Here is a 25,303-nt window from a genome sequence, read left to right as displayed (position 1 = left end):
AAACGAGTAGAGTAGTTATGGATACTATGAGTTTCAAAGTAAAAGAAGTACTGACACTTTTGAAAAATATAAAAGTGGATAAGTCTTCAGGTCCTGACAGGATATTCCCTAGGACATTGAGGGAAGTTAGTGTATAAATAGCCGGGGCTATGACAGAAATATTTCAAATGTCATTAGAAACGGGAATAGTCCCCGAGGATTGGCGTACTGCGCATGTTGTTCCATTGTTTAAAAAGGGTTCTAAGAGTAAACCTAGCAATTATAGACCTGTTAGTTTGACTTCAGTGGTGGGCAAATTAATGGAAAAGATACTTAGAGATAAAATATATATAAGCATCTGGATAAACAGGGTCTGATTAAGAACAGTCAACATGGATTTGTGCCTGGAAGGTCATGTTTGACTAATCTTCTTGAATGTTTTGAAGAGGTTACTAGGGAAATTGACGAGGGTAAAGCAGTGGATGTTGTCTATATGAACTTTAGTAAGGCCTTTGACAAGGTTCCTCATGGAAGGTTGGTTAAGAAGGTTAAACTGTTGGGTATAAATGCAGGAATAGCAAGATGGATTCAGCAGTGGCTGAATGGGAGAAGCCAGAGGGTAATGGTGGATGGCTGTTTGTCGGGTTGGAGGCAGGTGACTAGTGGGGTGCCTCAGGGATCTGTGTTGGGTCCTTTGTTGTTTTTCATGTACATCAATGATCTGGATGAAGGGGTGGTAAATTGGATTAGTAAGTATGCAGATGATACCAAGATAGGGGGTGTTGTGGATAATGAAGAGGATTTCCAAAGTCTACAGAGTGATTTAGGCCATTTGGAAAAATTGGCTGAAAGATGGCAGATGGAGTTTAATGCTGATAAATGTGAGGTGTTACACCTTGGCAGGACAAATCAAAATAGGACGTACATGATAAATGGTAGGGAATTGAAGAATACAGTTGAACAGAGGGATCTGGGAATAACCGTGCATAGTTCCTTGAAGGTGGAATCTCATATAGATAGGGTGGTAAAGAAAGCTTTTGGTATGCTAGCCTTTATAAATCAGAGCATTGAGTATAGAAGCTGGGATGTAATGTTAAAATTGTACAAGGCATTGGTGAGACCAAATCTGGAGTATGGTGTACAATTTTGGTTGCCCAATTATAGGAAGGATGTCAACAAAATAGAGGGAGTACAGAGGAGATTTACTAGAATGTTGCCTGGGTTTCAACAACTAAGTTACAGAGATAGGTTGAATAAGTTAGGTCTTTATTCTCTGGAGCGCAGAAGGTTAAGGGGGGACTTGATAGAGGTCTTTAAAATGATGAGAGGGATAGACAGAGTTGATGTGATCAAGCTTTTCTTTTTGAGAATAGGGAAGATTCAAACAAGAGGACATGACTTCAGAATTAAGGGACAGAAGTTTAGGGGTAACATGAGGGGGAACTATATTGAGAGCAAGATCTCCTGTGCTACATAATTTGCCTCACTCTAAGCTCAGAAGCTCTTTTCTTCACTTGTGACAATGTTCCATTTGCCAAAAATAATCATTCTGTAGACTAGTTGAGAATGTGAATTTTCCAAGGATCTAAAAGCAGAAAACGAATCCACTGAGTTCAGGCCGGATTTAAACTCATTTCAGAAATTTAATTAACTCGTGCTCAAAACATTGCTCCAACTAATTCTAGTTATCACTGTAATTTGTGCATTGATTTTAGAACCACATAACCTAAAATGAGCAGTAGCGCTCCAGTATAAAATCACTTTAAAAGACAGATGAGCAAAAAAACAAAGTACTCTAGGAACTCAGTAGATGAGGCAGCATCATGGAGGGAAATGGACAGACAATATTTCAGGTCCGGAAGAAAGGACCAAAAAGGAAGAAAGATTCTAAGGGGAGTAGGAGGCAACCGTGGCTGACAAGAGAAGCTAGGGATAGAATAAAATTAAAAGAAAAGATGTATAACAGCAAAGAGTAGCCGGAAGCCAGAGGATTGGGAAACTTTCATAGGACAACAGAAGGAAACAAAACGGGCAATACGGGCTGAAAAGATGAAGTACGAAGGGAAGCTGGCCAGGAATATAAAGAAGGACAGTAAAAGCTTCTTTGGATATGTTAAGGGTAAAAGAGTAGCAAAGTCAAATGTGGGTTCCTTGAAAGCAGAAACGGGTGAAATTATTATGGGAAACAAGGAAATGGCACAAGAGTTGAATAGGTACTGCGGATCTGTCTTCACTAAGGAAGACACAAACAATCTCCCAGGTGTACTGGAGGATAGAGGATCTAAGGGGGTAGAGGAACTGAAAGAAACGTTCATTAGGTGAGAAATAGTATTGGGTAGGCTAATGGGACTGAAGGATGATAAATCCCCTGGACCTGATGGTCTGCATCCCAGGGTCCTCAGGGAGGTGGTTCTAGAAATAGTGGACGCATTGGAGATCATTTTCCAATGTTCAATAGATTCAGGATCAGTTCCTGTGGATTGGAGGATAGCTAATGTTATCCCAATTTTCAAGAAATGAGCGAGAGTGAAAACGGGGAATTACAGACCAGTTAGCCTGATTTCAGTGGTGGGAAAGATGCTGGAGTCAATTATTAAAGAGGTAATAATGGGGCATTTAGATAGCAGTAAAAGGATTAGTCCAAGTCAACATGGATTTATGAAAGGGAAATTATGCTTGACTAATCTTCTGGAATTTTTTGAGGATGTGACAAGTAAAATGGATGAAGGGGTGCCAGTGGATGTAGTGTATCTAGCCTTTCAGAAAGCCTTTGATAAGGTCCTGCACGGGAGACTGGTGACTAAAATTAGATCACATGGTATTGGGGGTAGGGTGTTGACATGGATAGAAAATTGGTTGGCAGACCGGAAGCAAAGAGTAGGAGTGAACGGGTCCTTTTCAGAATGGCAGGCAGTGGCGAGTGGAGTTCCGCAAGGTTCAGTGTTGGGGCCGCAACTGTTTACCATATATATTAATGATTTGGAAGAGGGAATTAGGAGCAACACTAGCAAGTTTGCGGATGACACAAAGCTGGGTGGCAGTGTGAACTGTGAAGAAGATGTTAGGAGGTTGCAGGGTGACCTGGACAGGTTGAGTGAGTGGGCAGATGCATGGCAGATGCAGTATACATAGATACATAGAAAATAGGTGCAGGAGTAAGCCATTCGGCCCTTCGAGCCTGCACCGCCATTCAATATGATCATATATAATATAGATAAATGTGAGGTTATCCACTTTGGTGTCAAAAACAAGGGGGCAGATTATTATCTCAATGGGGTTAGGTTAGGTAAGGGGGAGGTGCAGTGAGACCTGGGCGTCCTTGTACACCGGTCACTGAAAGTTGGCTTACAGGTACAGCAGGCAGTGAAGAAAGCTAATGGAATGTTGGCCTTCATAACAAGGGGATTTCAGTATAGGAGTAAAGAGGTTCTTCTGCAGTTGTATAGGGCTCTGGCGAGACCACATCTGGAGTATTGTGTACAGTTTTGGTCTCCTCATTTGAGGAAAGTCATCCTTGTGATTGAGGCAGTGCAGCATAGGTTCACGAGATTGATCCCTGGGATGGCAGGGCTGTCATATGAGGAAAGATTGAAAAGACTAGGCTTGTATTCACTGGAGTTTAGAAGGATGAGGGAGGATCTTCTAGAATTATATAAAATTACTAGACCAAGTGCAGACCCGTTGGGTCTGTTTCCCCAACGTGCGGTTGTGGGGGGGGGGGGGGGAGGCGGCATGCAGCGTCACACACACTAAATATTCCCCCCTCCCCCGCACACACGCTAATTACCTCCCTTGATATTATATTAATATTATTAATTTGCTCCTTTTACCCCATAACCACCCTATCTACTGACGCATAGCCCCCAACTTGAAGTCACATCTAGAGGGGGGGGGGGGTAGAGAGCAAGGGCAGAGAGAGAAGGGGCAGAGACAGAGACACAGAGAGAGGGGCAAGAGGGATAGGGGGGTGGAGAGGAGGAGAAGAGGGAGGGTGGGTGAGGAGGGAAAGGTGGGGGAGGAGGGGAGGAGAGAGAGAGGGTGAGAGTGAGGGGGAGAGAGAGGGGGTGCTGAGAGGAGGGTGAGAGGTGTGGAGCAGGGAGGGGGGAGGGTGGAGGGAAGAGGGTAGGGGGTGTGGAGGGGGTTTAGGGGAGGAAGGGAGGGTGGGGGAGGGGATGGAGGGGAGGAGGGGAGAGAGAGAGAGGGGGGGAGAGGGGGAGGAAAGAGGGGGAGGGGGCAGGAGAGAGGGGGGAGAGAGGGGGAGGAGAGAGGTGGGAGAGGGGGAGAGAGAGGGTGTGCTGAGAGGGGGTGAGATGAGGGGCAGGGGAGAGGTGGGGAGCAGGGAGGGGGAGGGAGGGTGGACGGAACGGGGTAGGGGTGTGAGGAGGGGAGGGGGGTTTAGGGGAGGGACGGTGGAGGAGGGGATGGAGGGGAGGAGGGGGAGAAAAAGAGGGGAGTGAGAGATGGGGGGGAGAGGAGATGGGGGGAGTGGAGAGGGGGGGAGAGGAGAGAGGGGGGGAGAGGAGGGGGGGAGGAGGAGAGAGGAGGAGAGGGGGGAGAGGAGGAGAGGGGGGAGAGGGAAGGGGGGGAGAGGGAAGGGGGGAGAGGGAAGGGGGGAGAGAAGGAGAGGAGGGGGAGGGAGAGGAGGGAGGGGGGAGAGGAGAGGAGAGGGAGGGGGAGAGAGAGGGGAGGAGGGGGGAGAGAGGAGAGGGGGGGAGAGAGGAGAGGGGGAGAGAGGAGAGGGGGGGAGAGAGGAGGGGGGGAAAAGAGGAGGGGGGGAAAGAGGAGGGGGGGAGAGCGGAGAGGGGGAGAGAGAGAGGGGGGAGAGGAGAGGGGAGAGAGGAGAGGGGGGAGGGAGAGAGGAGAGGGGGGAGAGAGGAGAGGGGGGAGAGAGGAGAGGGGGGAGAGAGGAGAGGGGGGAGAGAGGAGGGGGGAGAGGAGAAGGGCGGAGAGAGGTGAGGGGGGAGAGGAGAAGGGCGGAGAGGAGAGGGGGGGAGAGAGAAGAGGGGGGGGAGAGAGGAGAGGGGGGGAGAGAGGAGAGGGGGGGAGAGAGGAGAGGGGGAGAGAGAGAGAGGGGGAGGAGGAGAGGGAGGAGGAGAGGGGGGGGGGGGAGAGAGGAGAGGGGGGGGAGGGGAGAGGGGGGTGAAAGAGAGAGTACTCACAGTGCTGTCACATTTGTTCAGTGTCATTCAGAGCTCAGAGTGACAGAGACTAATTGACAGAGCTCCATCTTGCAAAGATTAATTGAGGCACACCACTTCCTGGTTTTATAGTCCCTCCCTCCCCCCTGCCACCAGCGGGGGCAGCAGAGAGAATGGGGAATTTTGTAAAAACATTAATATCTCTGTCATTTTTCATCGACGGGAAAAATACTCGGCACACATGCGGCAGAGGGGGGCTCTGAGCGAGGTGGCCAAAAATGACGGCCGTAGGTGGCGGCGTTCTCTCGGAAATCGCAGCACAAAGGCCAAAAGCGGTCAAGAACAGAGATTTAGTAATATAGATAAAAGGACTGGGCAAGCTAGATGCAGGAAAATGTTCCCAATGTTGGGCGAGTCCAGAACCAGGGGCCACAGTCTTAGAATAAAGGGGTGGTCATTTAAGACTGAGGTGAAAAAAAACTTTTTCACCCAGAGAGTTGTGAATTTATGGAATTCTCTGCCACAGACGGCAGTGGAGGCCAAGTCACTGGATGGATTTAAGAGAGAGTTGGATAGAGCTCTAGTGGAGTCAAGGGATATGGGGAGAAGGCAGGCACGGGTTATTGATAGGGGACGATCAGCCATGATCACAATGAATGGCGGTGCTGGATCGAAGGGCCGAATGACCTTCGTACTTCATCTTTTCAGCCCGTATTGCCCGTTTTGTTTCCTTCTGTTGTCCTATGAAAGTTTCCCAATCCTCTGGCTTCCGGCTACTCTTTGTTGTTATACATCTTTTCTTTTAATTTTATTCTATCCCTAACTTCTCTTGTCAGTCACGGTTGCCTCCTACTCCCCTTAGAATCTTTCTTCTTTTTTGGTCCTTTCTTTCTGACCTGTGCTCGAAGGGCCAAATGACCTCCTCCTGCACCTATTTTCTATGTTTCTAGGACCCTTCTTCAGACAGATGTCAAAGGGTCATTCTTTCATCTGAAGAAGGGTGTTCGTCCAGCACTTTGTCTTTTGCTCACTTTAAATGGGCCATGACTGTGCTGTGGAGGCAAATATAGTCATTTAGTGCTACCATTGCCCCACAATAGGGCCTCAAAGATAGAGAAATAAGCGTGTCGGGATTTCACGTGACAAAGGAATTTTCACACAATTCCGGCGTGCCATTTTTGATTTTGAATTAAGACCGTAATTCACAGCACAGGATTAGAATCACAAATAAGAAAGGCAAGTAGAAAGGTAGTGCATCATAATAATATTCATACAGATACCTCGCCCACTTTCATTCGCAGATACCCGCATACGCTGTGGTTTTGGTGAATTTCTTTTTGATTCTTTGATCTATATAATCAAGAGGAAAAGATATGATCATGCAGAATGAAGGAATACATCCATCCCTTTTTCTTTAAAACATTAGGTCCAGACATTCTGTGGTCAAGTGACAATTAAATATACATTGTTCTCATTATTCTCAATGGTTTTGCACAGATTTCCTGTGGATTATTTAAAAAAATGCAGATAATTCAATATAATTGGCAAATGGCCTCATACTCAAGTTAAGGATAATGACATACATCCCCTCCATGGCTATAACAAATTCTATGTAAGTTTCAGCTTATAAATTTCAGCTTTGATGTTTCAGCATTAGCTCAACAATAATCAACAATAACTCAACATAGTCATTGAACCAAAAGCTTTGCTTAAGCCTGTCATCGCCATTCTTCTGCCAATTATCCCTGTTCTACAATTAATGAGCAAAATCAGAACATTTGAAGGGGTTACACAAAATGGGTCTGATATGCAATAGATGTGGTCGGAATGTTCAAAGAGATTGCACCAATACAAACTCAAGATTCTTTTATGTGTAGGAAAGAACTGCAGATGCTGGTCTGAAGAAGGGTCTCTCCCCAGGAAAAAGTTTCTATCTACCCTATCCATGCCTCTCATAATTTAATATACAGGTGCACAACCTTTTATCCGGAGTTCCGGAAACCGAAAAACTCCGAAAACCGGCCATTTTTCCCAGGATGTCGTCTGCACACCAAAGCTCGCGTTTGGCGCCAAACTTGACCCAAAACGACCCACGGTCAACCCAGGTCTGTACTACTGTAGCGGCTGCCTCCTCCCCGGAGACTGGGGAGACACTTAAACATCTGTAAATCATTGCTTAAATGTTAGTCAGTTAGTTTGGAGGGCTTTTATGTGAAGGGGGAAACTTTAATTCTTAGTCCCCTACCTGGTCGGAGAGGCGGGGAGCGGTCAATGCCTTACCGGGTCTCCGTGCAGTAAGCTCCGGAGCGCTGTGGCCGCCGACTCCCAGCTGGGGCTGCGGGCGTCCGGCCGCGGGCGGCGCCTGTTGTAGCTCCGACCCCGGCAACTCTACCCCTGGCTGCGCGGCGCTCCAAATCCAGCGCGGCCCGCGGCCGGACGCCCGCAGCCCCAGCACCGCTGTGGCCGCCGACATGTTGTGTGTCGGCGGCCACAGCGCTCCGGAGCTTACCGCACGGCGACCTGGTAAGGCATTGCCCGCTCCCCGCTGGTATCCCAGCGCTGCGACGCCGCCAACTCCCAACATCGCAGCGCTGAGGCTGCGGGCATCCGGCCGCGGGTCGCGCTGGATTTGGAGCGCCGCGCAGCCAGGGGTAGAGTTGCCGGGGTCGGAGCTCCAACCGCGGCCGGACGCCCGCAGCCCCCAGCTCCGCGGTTGGGAGTCGGCGGCCACAGCACTCCGTAGCTTACTGCACGGCGACTCGGTAAGGCATTGCCCGCTCCCCGCCTCTCCGACCAGGTAGGGGACTAAGAATTAAAGTTTCCCCCTTCACCCCCCCCCCCACCACATAAAATCCCTCCAAACTAACTGACTAACATTTATGCAATGATTCCCCGGTCTCCGGGGAGGAGGCAGCCGCTCCAGACTTTTCAAGCCGCCCGCGCTACCTACCTAATCTATGCTAAAAATCTTCCATTCGGAAATCCGAAAAATTCCGAAATCCGACAAGTGTCTGGTCCCAAGGCTTTCGGATAAAAGGTTGTGCACCTGTACTTCTATTAGGTGTTCCCACAATCTATTTCAGTGGTGGGAAATAGATTCCAGAGAAAACAATCCAAATTTGTCCAACCTCTCCTTAGAGTTTATACAATTTAATAGTAAGATTAAACGAGAACTTACCAGTTTGAAATTTGATCTTGATTTTATGAGGAGTTACGATGAGCGATTACGTGAAGAAGGGCCGTCCGTCTGCGTGCGCGTCAATCTTCAAAGCAGAACTTCCATATGACCTTGATAGTATGAGGGTGGGAGCGATGGGCACGTAATCGCTCATCGTAACTCCTCATAAAATCAAGATCAAACTTCAAACTGGTAAGTTCTCGTTTAATCTTACTATTTTACTTCGGAGTCACGTGGGTGACTACGTGAAGATTTCAAAGCTCTGTGATTTTACGCCGGTTACGAATCCAGGCGTCACACACTGAATGGATTGACCATGGATGCGTGTAATCATTAAAGCATTCAGACATTACGTAGTTAAGTAAAGACACTGATGCTTTAAATGAAAGAAAGTTTTTAAAAAATAGTTACCCCTCCCAATCTTGGGGGGAAACTAGGGGACAGAACTTAAAATGGTACGTGCAAACACCCCCAGTCCGGTTATGGGTTTGTTATAAAACCGGTGGACCGTTATTTCATTCGTCCATCCTGCAGCCACTAGGATGTCGTCAAGGGGCACGTCCATAGCTCTTGCTGCCGACGTAGATGCAGCCCTGGTGGAGTGAGATTTAACCATATAAATGTTCACTCCTGCTACCGCCATTACCTGCTTTGACCATCTGGAGATGGTTAGAGTTGACACCTTCTGGTGTGGTTTTTAATGGTTGATGAGGACCGATTGTTCTGAGCCTCTGAGGTTCTCCGTAACTCTCAGATAGTGGTGTTAGTATGTTACCACACGCACAACTGTTGGTCCTCTGGATATGCCAAGAACTGGATATTCATCCCTGGCATTCCTGGCCTGCTCTGTTTTATCAGGTTCCTGATTACGAATGTTATGTTGTTCATATTGGTGGTCATGTAGTCCAACCGTAGCTTTTGCAGTGTCTGGACTCTTTGTCAGTATACCACCTTCAGGGTTAGTTATAGGCGGTCCCCACTGTCAAAGTAGGGTTAATACCACGCTCACATCCCATGTGTCCGTGTACCTTGGCCTTGGAGGTATTAAATTGTAAATTCCCTTCATGAATTTTGTTGTAAAGGGGTGCGTTCCTATCGACCCGTGCCCTGCTTCCAGCATCAGATAGGAGGAGAGTGCGCCTCTGGCACTATAGATTGCACTATAACTTTGTTTATAGTTATAGTACAGAGTTGATAGGAACTCCAAGACATCCGTTATCCGAACTGTGTTGTATTTGTTCGGACAGTCCTATGCCTTGAAATGGCCTCCTCAGAATCTGCAGACCAACAAGTTAATACGTTCATGTAGTGGATGATTGCTCCCTGTAACTGGGTTCACTAAGAGGTCCCTGCTCTTGGGTACAGCCATAACTGGCTGGACTATAGTTCCCAAAATGTTTTGGGAACCAGGCTTGTGTAGGCCAATCTGGCACTACCAAGATGCCTGTGGCTTAGTCTTGGTTGATTTTGGTCAAGCATCGGTTTGTGAGACAAGTTGGCGGAAAGCATACATAAACATTCCTCCCCAATTGAGGGAGAAAGCATCCACTGCCTTTGCTCCTGGATCCAGCTCGCAGGACACATATCTGGGTAACTGATGGTTAGTCTAGATGCAAACAGATCAATATCTGGTATGCCAAATTGTGTAGTTATTTTGTTAAATACTGCCCGATTCAACATTCACTCTGTGTTGTTATTAAACATTCGTGATCCAGCATCTGTCACCGTGTTATATCTACCTCGTAGATAGACCGCTGTAACCCAAATATTCCTCTCGATACACCAGTGCCAAATGAGGTTCGACCATCTGTCGTAAGATACAGATTTTACACCACCCTTGTGATTGATATATGTCACCGCAGTGGTGTTATCAGTCTGAATTTGAATTTGCATGTTGCTACAGAAAACCTTGAGTCCATATTGTGCCCTCAACAATTCTGGGTAATTGATTCCATGTGTTGGGGAATTACAGACTCCTGCTCATTCAATCTGCCCCCACAGCTCTAGACTGTGTTTGTGGTCTGAAGATGGCTTTCGAGCAAGATTTCCCTTGAGCTGTCTCACGTTCGTTATCCATCATAGTTATTCAACAATGGCCTCTGCTGGCAATCCATAGTTTTGCCAAATTGGCCTGCATGGAATCTGAGTGTTTGTTCCTTTGCTCACTGTAAATTCTGGTAATGCAAAGGCCCGTGACGTACTGCTGGAAATGCAGCTACTATTTGCCAATTACACTTGCTGTTTGCCTGATAGATGGCTAGTATTTGACTATCAGGTCATAGCAGGCTTAATTAAATATTGTTGTTTGCCCCTAGGCAAAGTCTCCAACATATTTACTGTTTTTGATAGTAAATTCTAGGTAATCAATTACTCTTGTAGGTGTCAATTTTGATTTAACTGGATGGATGTGGTAACCAAGTCTTTAAAACAGGGTTTTGGCTTGCTTTGACTGATGCTTCTGCCAATTCTTGGTGACTCCAAAATGAAAATGTCCTCCAAATATGCCATTACTATGTGGTTCTGAGACCTTTGTAGACCCAGAATTGGTTTCCGTAGTTTAGTCAATAGTCTAGGAGCTGATGTCAACCCATTTGGCAGAGCCATGCCATCCAGTTAAACTTCAAATATCTCCTGTTCTTAGTGAATAGACACCGAATAGTATGCATCTTTGCGGTCGATGCATGCCATGTGACCATTTTATAGGAAGCTCCTATAAAACAGTTGTTAGACCGTAACAAAGAATTGCTGTTCTGAAAGTCTCTACTGCACATATGAGTTAAACCTGGATGAAGTGACATCCTCCATCTGTCACCTGTCATGAAAGGCAATCCTGCCCATGATACTGGGCCTGCCTTGAAGACAACTCCGGTCCGAGTTCCAAGTCTGCTTGGAACCTATGTATGTTGTGCAGTAAAAATAATCACATGTTATTATCTGTTTTTTAAAACCAGATCTGAAATTCATGTTATTGTCATTTTGAACAAAAACACAAGAGTAAAATGACCAACATGTAACTGGTCCGCAATCCCTTGTTTCAGTAAACCCAGACCCACCTACCTCCATGGCTACCGGTGGTCTTGTGGTAAGCCCAAAGGCCCCTGATGCGGGTTCCTTTTCTCTCCTTGATTGGGAGTAGGACTGGTAGGTAGTGTGGATTCCATGTTTCTCCTGACCTCTGCTTGGGTCTTGGTCTGAAAACCTCATCATACTGAGCCTGCCTTGTAAGACAATTCTGGCCATAATTCTGAGTCTGCCTTGAAAGACGACTGATCATATTTCCGTGCCCAGCTTTCAAGCTACCACCGGCTTCAGTGAACCGCTTACCCCCTATGGGGGTGTGGGGTGTGTTGTCGCCTACTGATGAAGTTTTGCTTGTCGTTGGTACCTTGATTGGTCCGACAGCTTTTGCTTCCTTCTTCTGGTCTTACCTGAAGAGAGGATTCGGCGGCTGGTTTCTCCAAAGTCACCCTGATAGCGCTGTTCCCTTGCCGGCATGCCAACTGCTGGCTCTTGAGGCCATATGCATGTGCTTCAGTATGTTCATACTTTAAATTCGAGATCAGTTACCTACTGATCACTCGCACTCCCCTCCACTGAGAGTGAGATTTGTAGGCAGCCCTGAAAACAGGTGTTGCCGCAGGCCCCTGAGGATACCTGCGTTGACATGGCCCCTCCAGCGGACCTAAATGAGGTTCTTGCTTTGGGTCAGACTGAAACTGACCGTGGATGCTCCTCTCCTCAGAGCAGGAGACATTTGTGCAGCCATGAAACAGGTGCCGCTGCCTGCGGGTTCTCCATAATACCCGGGCTGTCAATTAGCTAGATCTCCATCCAGGGAAGCACCCAGTGGAACCTGGATGATTGCAGAAGTACTTCTTTTCTTTTGTTTGTATGGAAGCTTATTATTCATTTTATGTAAAGCACTTTGGTGTCATGCGAGTTGACATAAACAGTGCTATATAAGTAAACTTACTTACTTACTTCTGCTTGTCCCTGGGAAGGTTTCCCCCTCCTGTGCTTTTGTACTCTGATTCAGAGTGGTTTCTTCCATATGTACTTCCCCCTCCAATGGGGAAGACATTGGGCTGCCCCATGTGTGTGGCTCCCGGCACGGCCTGCTGTAGAGGCCCGTGGTGATACAGCTCCCTCCTTTGGAGCAGATCATTGTTGGAGCAACTTCTCCATAAGTTGCTCCATGTGGGAGAGTCGTCCTCAGACGCTTTCCGTTGAGGGAGGGTATCCCTCTTCCCCGGACTCATCTGAGTCAACGGGTTTGTAAGACTTGCGGGTGGTTTTACGTCCCGCAGGACCACCATGGAGCTCCTCCTCCTCCTGCACAAAGTCTCCTGCCGATTCTGCTGCCGGCGCTAATGTCTGGAACAACACCGTCGCCCGCTACTGGGAATGCTGCGGTCTTCGGCAGCCGACTTCCCCGCGGACCGTCTCCTCGACATCTGGGCTCTGAAACTACAAAAAGCTTCAAGCCCGAAAGAACGCAGGTAAGTAATTCAACTTTCCTTACCTGCCCATCCCGATGGCTGGGAGGACGTAGTGCCTCTGCCAGTCCGTCCTGCGCGTTGCGTTCAGACGTAATGACGCACCCGCAGACGGACAGCCCTTCTTCACGTAGTCACTCACGTGACTCCGAAGTACAATTCAGGCAGTATCCTTCATATAATGGAGCCACCAGAACTACACACAACACTCCCAAATGCAACATGAGTTCCTGATCCATATACTCTTGCTGTGACCATTGAAGGCAAACATGTCATACATCTTCTTTACCACTCTAGTTGTGTTGCCACTTTCAGGGATCTATGGAATTGGACCCCCACATCCCTATCTACATCAATGTTATAAAAGGTACTGCCATTAATTGTATACTTTCGCCTTACATTGGACCTCACAAAGTGTAATGTCTCGCACCTGTTGAGATTAATCACCATCTGCCATTTCTCTGACCATTTCTATAACTGAAATAAATCCCACTGTATCCTTTCACAACACTCCTCATCAATGTTGGTGTATCTGCAAACTTACTAACTATGCAAAAAACAAGTCAGCTGGTCAGGCAACATCTGTTAAGGGAATGCACAAATGACATTTCAGGCAACAATCCTTTAGACCGGCAGTGCTTGAAAGGATGTTAGAGGCAGGTACTCTCACATCTGGAAGAGAACCCAAATCACTAATACATAGTAGATTACAGAAAAGTGCCAGTAAATGGGATTAGTAAAACACAAAAATGTAATGGTCAGCCTGTCCCTGTACTGTATTGACTGCATTGGATGAAAGTACTATCTGCACATTCAGAGGGCTTGAAACCTGTCATCACACTTTTCAAAATGCAACATTGAAATTTCTTGGAGCTTGGCCAACATTGAGTTCCCTATCAATGCGACTATTAAAAGGAAGGTTGGCTATTTATACCATTTGATTTCTGTGAAGGGCTACCAGAATTGACCTCCATGTTTCAATCCACAACAAAAGTAACATTTATTTGTGAAATCTAAATAAAGCACAGTATTCATTGTGGAACTAATTACAGATTTTTCTATTGTTAAACTGAACTGTTAAAAGCATAGATAAAAGCAAATTTTAAAATTTCTCAGGCAGTTAGGCATCGGAGCCAATTTGGAAACAATTTAATTTATTATTTCTGAATTCTTGCGTGAATGGAAATTTCATTCTGGAATCTACATTGCACATCAGTAAATTTGTTTTCTGAGGTAATGAAAAGCTTTTGATTGTGCGCTATCCAGGCAAAGAGAATACTATAGGTAATTACAGTCAAGCACAGTGTACAGATAAGGTCAAAGTGTACAACATTTAGTGCAAGATAAAGTCTGATTAAAGATAATTAAAAGTTCTCCAATAAAGGTGGGAGTTTGTAGGAAGGATCTGCAGATGATGGTTTAAACCAAAGATAGACACAAAAAGCTGGAGTAACTCAGCGGGTCAGATAGCATCTCTGGAGAAAAGGAATACTTGACGTTTTGGGTCGAGACCCTTCTTCAGACTGAGAGACAAGGTAAAAAAGGGAAATGAGAGATAAAGACGGTGATATAGAGAAATATAGAACAAATGAATTAAAGATATGCAAAAAACTAACAATTATAAAGGGAACAGGCCATTGTTAGCTGTGACCGAGGTGAAAACGAGTTACAGATAATGAAACTCAATAAGACGGCTTACACACTCTAGCTGATGAGAGAACAAAAATCTAATTAGTTTGGGTAGGAATATCTGAACTATCATATCTTTGCTGCATTTAACTACAGAGAAAAAATTGAAATAACGATGCAGAACATAGAACGGTAAAGCACAGGAACACGTACTTTGACCTGGGGTCCATGCCGAGTATTATTATCGGTCAAACTAATCTCCTCCACATGCATGTGATCCATATTCCTATATTCCTCGCATTTTAATGTGCCTGTCTAAAAAAGCCTCTTAAGTTTCAGAGAAAAAAAAATCATACTTCGCTTTTGAAGCTTAGTAGATTTCTTACTTTGATTCAGGTAACTGAAAGATCAGTTTCAAATTGACTGAATACAACAAAGGAAATAGGCATATAAAACATCACAAACCCTTGTTTGCGTTCTTGCTATTTTTTTGGTGGTTCCACGAAGTTCTTCATTTTGGTACTGCTCAGTGAAATTGCCCAATATTTCGTACAGCTCTTGGGTTGCAGTTGGAGGCTCGACATCTCCATATAGAATTGCAGATGCCCTGATGTCCTGGCAGTAAAATCTATTTAAACACATTTTTACAGAATTATTATTTTCAAAATTATGAACTACAGTGCATTATATATTGTTTGATCTGAGTAAACATGAAACTATTTTATACTAACAAAGCAATCTAAATTTCAAACATCACATTATAGAGGAGGCCATATCAATAGCATTGAATGAAGTGGACATGGTTGGTAAGAGGTGCACATAAGTCTTGGTTTCATCTGGAAGGAGTGCTGGGGATCAAAGGTTTCAAAGGTCTTTTGTTGTCATATGTACCAATTAAGGTACAGTGATATGCGAATTACCATGCAGTCATATGAAAGAAAAAGCAACAAGACACACAACTACATAAAAGTTAACATAAAGATCCATCACAGCGGATCCCGCACATTCCTCACTGTGATGCAAGGCTAAAAAAGTAGAATCTTCTTCCTCTTTATTCACCCACAATCAGGGCAATCAAACCATCCGTCGGGGCGATCAAAGCTCCTGCAGCCAGCGGTCGAAGCTCCCGCATCTGGGCGATTGAAGCTCCCGCGTCGGGGCGATCGAAACTCCTGCGTCGGGGCGGTCGAAGCTCCTGCGGCTTGGAGTTCCCGAAGAGAACTGACCAGAGACTGCTAACTCCGTGATGTTAAGTCCGCAAGCTCCTATGGTTGGAGCGCCAAGGTCAATCCCTGGCAAAGGGATTGCGGGCTCCACGATGTTAAAGTCCCGTAGGCTCCCTGCGATGGAGCTCTCAAAAGTCAATCTCCAGCAAAGGCCGCCAACTCCTGGATGTTAGGCCGCAGTGCGGATGAAGATACTATACAGAAAAAAAATGTATCTCTGTCGAGGTAAGAGATTAGAAAAAGCTTCCCCGAACCGCCCCCCGCCCCCACATAAAACAAGCTAAAGAACATTAAAAACATACATTTAACACATACTATTAAAACACAAAGAAGGAAGGGACAGACAGACTGTTGGCGAGGCAGCCAATGCTGGCGCCACCCAGTGGATTTCTGAATAGAGGTGAGCGAGGAGGTGCAGGAAAGGGTGTTTAATCTCCTGCGGTTGGATGGAAAAATGCCTGGGGAGGGAGTGGGGTAGGTGGGGAGGGATGAGCAAACCATGAAGTAGGAGAGAGAGATATCTGCAGAAGGGAGAAAGGGTTGGGAGGGGAAGATGTGACTGGTGATGGAATTGTGTTGATGGAGGAAGAAATATCTGAGAATGGTGTGTTGGATGCAGAGGCTGGATGGGGTCAAAGGTAAGGTCCTGGGAAACTCTATCTCTGTTCTGTCTGGGAGGTGGGAAGCAGAACTGCAGTAAATGGAGGAAACATGGTTGGGAGCTCCATCAACAAATGCAGGGGGTGGGAATACCACGTTTCATGCAGGAAGAGGACATCTCGGATGTCCAAGAGTGGAAAGCCTCATCCTGAGAACAGATGTGCAGAGATGGAGAAACCACAAGGAATGGTGTCCTCGCAGCAGCTCGGATGAGTGGAGGTATAGTCAAGAGATCTGTGGGAATCAGTGGGGTTGTAATAGATGTCTGTTGGTAATCTGTCTCCTGACATGGGGACAGAGTGAAAAATAAAGTGCAGCGAGGTGTTAGAAAATGGTCCAAGTGAATTTGTACTACTGACTAAGAAGAGTTTGAATAGAAAACATGATGTAAGGAACATGGAACATAAGTACTAATATATGACATTCAAATACATATGTCAAACACTGGCAGTGACTTACAATGATGGTGCCTATCTATACATATCTAAAACTCTCATCTGGTTATCTTCTGGTTTTCGTTGTATTTATATTTGTGCAAAAACAGTAAGTGATAGCGCTACGAATTTTTGCCACCTTACTCACCGTTGTCCTGTGCTGCAAATGCACCTAGTTTTGTTCCGATTGGTGGTATATTTTAAACGTTATTAAGGTTTTAGCATCTCTCCTCTCCTGTCAGTCACGGCCAGGACGGCGCCGCCCTTTCCTGCACCATCGCCGCACTGATTGGCCAGGCCCCGCTGTCAGTCACCGGCCATGCCCACATCCCTGCCGGCGCACACCTTCCTGCCGGCACCCACCTTCCGGCGCGGCCTGCCTGCCTGCTGGCACGCCTGCCTGCACGCAGCCGTCGCGTCCCGAAGCCCGCAGCCGCCGCGTCCCAAATCCCGCAGCCGCTGCTCCGGCACACAAGGAGGGAAAGGAGAGGCAACCTCGTGATCCTGGGGAGGTGAGGAGGGAGAGTGGAGGGAGGGATTGAGGGAGAGGAGGGGGGAGGGAGGGAGAGGGCTGAAAGTGTGGGAGGTAAGGAGGAAGATTGGGGAACAAGAGGGAATAGAGAGAGAGGAGTGGGGAAGGTGGGGAGTGGGGAATACCTGGGGACGTGAGGAGGGAGAGTGGGGGGATTGAGGGAGAGGAGGGGGTAGGGAGGGAGAGGGGGGAAAGTGGGGGAAGTGAGGAAGGAGAGTGGGGGAGGAGGGGGAATAGAGGGAGAGGAGTGGGGAAAGTAGTGAGTGGGGAATAGAGGGAGAGGAGGGCAGTGGGGGAGGTGAGGAGGGATAGTGGGGGAGATAGGGGGAGGTGAGGAGCGGAGGAGGTGGGGAATAGAGGGATAGTAGGGGGGTAGGGAGGGGAGAGGAGTTATGGAGGGAGGGAATGACTGAGGCTAGGGTAAAGGAGAGGGAGGGAGAGGTGAGGGAGGGCCACGCAAGGAGGGAAAGAAGCGGCCCCCTTCGAGATCCTGGGGTGAGGAGGGAGAGTGGGGGGGTTTGAGGGAGAGGAGGGGGTAGGGACGGAGAGGAGGGAAAGTGGGGGAGGTGAGGAGGGATAGTGGGGGAGGAGGGGGAATAGAGGGAGAGGAGTGGGGGAGGTAGGGAGTGGGGAATAGAGGGAGAGAAGGGCAATGGGGAAGGTGAGGAGGGAAAGTGGGGGGAGGGGGGATAGGGGGACGTGAAAAGTGGGGGATGGAGAGATAGGATAGTGGTATGGAAGGGAGAGGAGTTATTGAGGGAGGGAAGGAGTGACTGAGGGTAGGGGAAAGGAGAGAGGGAGAGAGTTAAGGGAGGGATTAGAGGCGGAGAGTTGAAAGAAGAGGGAGGGTGACGAGGAGGGGGGTAGAGTGATGGGGGATGAGGGGAAATGAGCCGCGCCTACGCAGTTGGGGGCTACTGGTGAGTGGTAAAATATTGCGTTGGGGAAAGGATTGCGTTGGGGGACCAGGCCTCCCATGTGACAGGGACCCAACGGGTCCCACTTAGTCTAGTATTTAAAAAAATCAGTAATAGTGATGATTTTACCATTAAATTAAATTTTAATACCAGAACAGCAATTTGATTTGATGCTCAAAATGAAATATCTGTTTATAAATAGAAACAATATCAAATTACTATTCTGAACTGTGGATAGGCAGGGTCAGCTTAAAGTAAATATTTAAAAACAAAAATGTACAAACCAAATTACAAAAATAAATGAATTAAAACCTGTATAAAGTTGGACTAAGCAAAATTGTTTGATAATTTATATTGCCTCTCTTCTAACACCTCTTGGAACGAGCTAGTTTATCTTGAGACAAGTACCAAGACCTGAACCTATACTCCATGGTCATGTAGAGCAGCATTCCAACATAAATATGTCAATGAATTTTTGGACACGTTACATAAAATATTTGGACAGAAAAACAAATCTTTCTGCAACTTACTTGCGATTGGTCTCTTTTCTTTCAATCAAGCAAGATCCCTCCAATGATATTCCAGCAAACAACCCACGTGCCTTGCAGTATGTGTACATCGCAGCTGAACTTCTTAGGGCAACATCTCCCTCTAAGTTTCTGTAAAACATTATCTGATGTTCATTAATACATTATATGAGAACATTTAATAATATGCAGATCTTTACTTTATGTCTGGGTCCACGACAGATCTTCAGAGATATGCACACCCAGGAGCTTAAAGCTGTTGAGTCTCTCCACCACCCACCCATTGACGAAGACAAGTTTGTGGATCCTCGGTCTTCCTCTTGCAAAGTCAACAGTCAGTTCCTTGGTTTTACTGATGTTGAGAGCAAGGTTATTGTTCTGTCACCATTCGATCAGCTGACTGATCTCCATCCTATACTCTGACTCATTACCTGTAATTCAGCTCACAACGGTGGTGCCATCAGCAAATTTAAAGATGGAGTTGGATCTGTGTCTGGCTACACAACCATGAGTGAGCAGAGCAAGGGGGTGAGCACATACCCTTGATGTGCCCCTGTCTGGATGATTATTGAAGTGTTGTTGCTAATTTCTATCAATTGTGTTGAAAGAAAGTTGAGGATCCAGTTGCACAGAAATACGCTGACACTCAGTTCTCCGAGTGTGCTAACATGTTTGATGGGAATAATGGTGTTGAACACCAATCTTAGTCTATGAACAGTCCGTGGTCCAGTACAGAGTGGAGAGCCAACGAGATCGCTTCCCCGTTGATCCATTGTGGCGATAGGCAAATTGTAGTGGGTTCAGGTTCTTGCAGAGGTAGGAGTCGATATGCACCATAACCTCTCAAAGCACTTTATCATCAAAGACGTTATTGCCACCAATCGGTTGTCATTGAAGCATGTTACCTTACTCCTCTTCGGCACCCGTATTATTGATCCACTTTTCAAACAGGGGAACCTCCAACTTCTGTCAAGAGAGGTTGAAGATGTCCACAAACACTCCAGTCAGTTGGCTCGCGCAGATTTTGAGAACGCGACGAAGTACATCATCAAGTCCAGATGCTTTTTTAGGGCTCACACTCTTGAAATAACTTCTGCCGCCAGCCTCGGTGACTAAGATTGCAATACCATTCGGGGCTATGGGGGTCCGAGAAGGCATATCAGTGTTCTCCCTATCGAACCAATCAATCAATCAGATTTATTCATCACATACACAATAAAGTGTATGAACTAAGGAGAGATAAGTTTTTTTGGCCTTCCATCACAGCAATGTGATGGATGTTTATGTAAATTATGTTGTGTCTTGGGTCGATTTGTTTGTAATGTATGGCTGCAGAAACGGCATTTCGTTTGGACCTCAAGTGGTCCAAATGACAATAAATTGAATTGTATTGTAAAGTGCAGTGAAATGAACTTGCCAGCAGTGGTACAATAAAAAAAGAACACACAATACACAATAAAATTTAACACACACATCCACCACAGCATTCTTCACTGTGGAAGAAGGCACAAAGTACAGTCAGGCCTCCTCCAGTGTTCCCCCGTGGTCGGGGCCATAAACCTCCGCAGTCGCCGCAGTGGGTGGCCAGATGTACAGGCCCTCTCTTCTGGAATGTAATTCCCGAATCGGTGCTTCCCTACCGGAGACCGCAGCTTCAAGATGATGTAGGCTGCAGGCCGGCGGTCGGAGCTCTTCTCCAGGGATTCCCGGCGAGGGATCCCACTCCAATGGTAAGTCCAGGCCAGGCCGATAGTAGCTCCGCAGAATGCGGCTTCAAGATGTTGAAGGCTGGCGATAGAAGCTCCACAGAATGCGGCTTCAAGATGTTGAAGGCTGGCGGGTCGGAGCTCTTCTCCGGGGATCCCCAACGAGGGATCCAAGACTCCGGACGTCGCGCCCGCGGCTAGAAGCTCTGCAGTCCGCAGTTTCGGGCTGAACAGTCCGCGGGCCAGCGATCGGAAAAACCCCACGCTGTGCCCGCTGCTGCAGCTCCGGGCCCTTCTCTTGGAAAGGTCACACCAATCCTTGGTGTTAGGCCGTGAGGGAGGAGATATGGAAAAAGTTGCCTCTCCGTGGAGGAAGTGACCAAAAGCGGTTTCCCCCTTACCCCCCCTCACCACCCCCCCACACAAGACACACTGAGAGACACTAAAACAATTGGACAAACTGAAAAAAACAAAAAAAGTAGAAATCACAGCACGCTGCTGGAAGGGCAGCCGTCTCGCTGTGCCCCCACTACACACACACCCTGCCGCGGTGATTGCATAGAATGCATTGAGCTTACCCAGGAGTGATGTCTCGCTGTCACTTGAGCTGCTACTTGGTTTCTCCTTGTAGGAAGTGATGGCGAGCAAGCCCTGCCATAGCTGTTCAATGCCCGTCTTGTCCTTCTGTTTAGAGGAAAAGTCCCATTTAGCCTTTTTGATGGCCTCATCAAGATTGTATGTGGATATATAACTCTGCATCGCCAGGCTTGAATGCCTGAGAAAAATGATCCTCAGATGATTGCGGACCACCTGGTTTCTGGTTGGGGAACACTCGGATGGTTTATATGGGAACAAACTCCTCCACACATTTCCTTATGATGTTAAAAAACAACTATGGCGTATTCGTGCATGTCCGTTACCGAGTCATTGAACATCGCCCAGTCACCGACTCTAAGCAATCCCGGAGTCGTTCCTCAGTCTCTCCTGACTGACTCTGTGCAGTACTCATTGCCGGGGCTGCACTCTTTAGTCCCTGCCAATTTGTAAGAAGGAGCACAGCCAGCTGGTCGGGTTTCCCAGTGTGGGTGAGAGATGGAGCCAAAGGCATCTTTGATGATGGAATAGCAATGGTCAAGGGTCCTTGATCTTCTGGTGCTGCAGGAGACTTGTTGGTGGTTGCTTGGGAGTGATTTCCTCAAGATGGCCTTGTGGAAGTCCCCGGCTATGACAGGAAAGATGGTGGGGTACATCTTATGGTGTTTGTTGACCACGGTATGCAGCCCCTCCACAGACACCTGCCTGGGGTGCGATGTAGACTGTGGTCATGATGATGGCGGTAAACCCTGGGGAGGTAGAAGGTACTGCACTTCACCGCTAAGTGATGCAGGTGCGGAGAGCAGGAGTTTTAAAAGACCGGCACGTCGGAGCACCACAAAGAGTTTATCATGAGGCAGACGCCACTGCCTCTCCCTTTCCCTGATGCCTCTGTTCAAACCAAATGATGAATGGAGATATCTTCAGGCTGGAGGGCTGAGTCTGTCGGCGAGCCCATTACGTAATGGCCAGAGCCAGAGCGTAATAAATAAAATGAATACAGAATATTGATAACATCTTGTTTGAATAAGTAATTTAGTCAGTAAATTTTAGTACAAAATATTAAATATTTCTTCAAGAAACTAAAAAATATACATTAATTTACCTGCCAATAGGTCCAATTGCAACTGTAAAATTTCCACCCAGAGTAAGATTTCCCCCTTTTGTAAAAGCATTAACAGCACGCTGGTGATTCAGGATTATCACCAAATCGGATACCTATAATAGATGTTAAAATTATATTTTAAAAATGTAACAACACGTCAACAATAGGTGAAAAGGCTTTTGACATGTTAGCCTTCATCAGTCAGAATATTGAGTTTAGAAGTTGGGAGGTGATGGTGCAGTTCTGTAATACAATGGTGAGAAGGTAGAACCGTCATCAGGCTATTAAACCTGGCTCGGACAAAACTCTGATTATTACCAACCACTTTCTGTTATTTGCAGTATCAGTTTATTTATTCATGTGTGTATATATTTATATCATGGTATATGGACACATTTATCTGTTTTGTAGTAAATGCCTACTATTTTCTGTGTGCTTAAGCAAAGCAAGAATTTCATTGTCCTATACAGGGACACATGACAATAAACTCACTTGACTTGAACTTGAACTTGAGGCCACATTTAGAGTACTGTTTTCAGTTTTTGGCATCATGTTATAGGAAAGATGTTGTCATGCTGGAACTAAATGCAGAGATGATCTACGTGGATGTTAGAGGAATCATTAGAGGAATAGATTGGGTAAATGCACAGAATCATTTGCCCAGAGTTTGGAGAATCGAGAACCAGAGGACATTACGTTTAAGGTGAGGGGGGGAGAGATTTAATAGAAACCAGAGGGGTAACCTTTTTTTTATACAAAGGGTGGTGGGTGTATGGAATGAGCTGCCAGAGGAGGTAGATGAGGCAGGTACTATTGCATCATTTAAGAAACATTTAGACAGGTACATGGATAGGATAGGTTTATGGGCCAAACGCATACCGGTGGGACTAGAGTCAAACCCCTGTCTCACGGTGCGAGTCCACCCACGAGTGGTCCCGAGTTAAAAACAAGTTAAACTCGTGGTAGAATTAACGTAGCGGGAACGACGGAACTCGTGGACATAACTTAGCGACTCGTAACGCTAACAGCAGGTACTCGGGAAACTTGTTAACCCGTGAAAAATTTTCAACATGTTGAAAGATTTCCACGAGTCAAATTAAATCTTGAAGGAAAAATTGGAAACTTTTAAACTCGTTGTAATACCGTAGTAGCCCTAGAGTTTATCGTAGTGACTCGTGAGTAACTCGTGGGTTTGGCCTGAGTGCCAGAAGTGAAATGTTGAAGATTAGTCAGATCTTAATGGAAAATTTTCAGTGAAGGAGTAAAAAGCACTCACCGGGGATCTGAGAAACAGTGGCAAAAAGAATGAGCCGTGCAGTGTGGGGAAAGCCGCATTGCGAGGGTTAATTTACATAGAAACATAAAAACATAGAAAATAGGTGCAGGAGGAGGCCACTTGGCCCTTCGAGCCAGCACCGCCATTCATTGTGATCATGGCTGATCATCCACAATCCGTAACCTGTGCCTGCCTTCTCCACATATCCCTTGATTCCGTGACAATAAACTAAACTAAACTATACATCTTGTATCTGTGCAATGTGGACGGCCTGATTCTAATCATGTATAGTCTTTCTACTGACTGGTAAAGCACAGAACAAACAAAAACTTCTCACTGTACCTCGGTTTGCATGACAATAAAATAAACAAAATATTCATCACAGTGCTGATCTCAGGCAGCTGATGATGTGAAATCCAAAATACTGGCACTGTGGCCAGCGGTGGAGTTGCTGCCTTACAACGCCGGAGACCCGGGTTCAATCTTGACTACTGGGTTGTGCTGTCTGTGCTGGGTTTGTACGTTCTCCCCATGACTGTGGTTTGTACATTTTCCCCGGGAGCTCCAGTTTCCTCCCACACTCCAAAGACGTACAGGTTTGTAGGTTAATTGGCTTGGTGTAATTTTAAATTATCACTAGCGTGTATAGGATAGTGTTAGTGTGCGGGGATCGCTGGACAGCATGGACTTGCTGGGCCGAAAGACCTGCTTCCGCCCTGTATCTCTATACTAAACTAAACTAAACCTCAAGAGAAAAACTTACTTTGCTTTTGTAATGGGCAGAGTATGTGACAGTGTTCACACTCTCTTGTGTCTCTGTTTTGCTTTGTTTCCTTGCCTGTGAACTGGCTAGAATATGCAAAGGTCAGCAGTCAGGAAATACTGACTAAAAAGGAGGAAGGGGGGGGGGGATTCAGCTACCAGTCTATGATGTATGAGGGCAAGTTTCTTTGCAGATGCAACCTTCTGCCCCGAGCTAAATGCTTCAGATACTCTTTTCAAAAATTCAGGTTCATAGAAAGAAATGTGAGCAACTTTGTTTAGTTTAAGGAGTGTCAAAATGAACTGCAGATACCTGTTTACACTGAAGATACACACAACATTCTGGAGTAACTCAGCAGGTCAGGCAGCATCTCTGGGCAAAAGGAACAAGTGATGGTTTTGGGTCTGATGAAGGTGTCTCGACCCGAAACAACATGCTGCCTTACCTGCTGAATTACTCCAGCACTTTGCGTCTATCGTTTGTTTAGTTTAGTTTAGTTAAATGGGACATGTTGGTTTAGTGTGGGCAAGTTGGGCCGAAGGGCCTGTTTCCACGATGTGTGAAATGTTCACATTTTAATATCATGTTTTAAAATAGCACAACTATTCTGTAACTATTCTGACTTTTGAGAACAGAAAACAATCTCAGTGACAGAAATTGATTACACTGATTTAGTATAATTTTTCCACTGAAGCAATGATAATTGATTTTCAGAACAGAAATGATAATTGATTTTCAGAACAGAATGCATCTTCTACCAGTCACTGAATATGTCCTCCAGGGATGATCCTGTCAGCTGCATTTGGGTTCGCCAACATAATCTGCACAATTGACATCATTATCAGCTGATAAAACACAAAATGCTGATCTTAGTCTGAAGAAGGGTCTCGACCCGAAATGTCGCCCATTCCATCTCTCCAGAGATGCTGCCTGTCCCGCTGAGTTACTCCAGCATTTTGTGTCCTATCTATGATTTAAACCAGCATCTGCAATTCTTTCCTACACTCATTATCAGCTGAGTCAGTTTGTGTCAGTTGTATTTCAGTAATGGAGCAGTAGCGGAGTTTTCAAAAGGCAGCAGTTGAATTGGTTGAGAGAGTCTATTTCAGTTTTGGAGCAGCAATGGAAGATTTCAAACGGCAG

General features: G+C 46.3%; 1 protein-coding gene across 1 annotated transcript in view; it reads right to left on the bottom strand.

The window, feature by feature from the left end:
• Positions 1-1,535: 1,535 nt before the first annotated feature.
• Positions 1,536-25,303, bottom strand: part of sh3yl1 (SH3 and SYLF domain containing 1) — a gene marked incomplete at its 5' end in the record, with an annotated part of 43,332 nt that continues 19,564 nt past the window's right edge. The window contains 5 exons of the mRNA XM_033022080.1: positions 1,536-1,564; positions 6,398-6,467; positions 14,886-15,048; positions 18,720-18,848; positions 22,122-22,234. Coding sequence (XP_032877971.1) covers positions 1,536-1,564; positions 6,398-6,467; positions 14,886-15,048; positions 18,720-18,848; positions 22,122-22,234 — 504 coding nt within the window. The remainder of the gene's footprint in view (positions 1,565-6,397; positions 6,468-14,885; positions 15,049-18,719; positions 18,849-22,121; positions 22,235-25,303) is intronic.

The sequence above is a fragment of the Amblyraja radiata genome, chromosome 5 (genome assembly GCF_010909765.2).
Source record: "Amblyraja radiata isolate CabotCenter1 chromosome 5, sAmbRad1.1.pri, whole genome shotgun sequence".
Classification (NCBI taxonomy): Eukaryota; Metazoa; Chordata; class Chondrichthyes; order Rajiformes; family Rajidae; genus Amblyraja; species Amblyraja radiata.
Note: the sequence above shows the minus strand (reverse complement) of the source record. Positions and strands in the feature narration are given on the sequence as shown.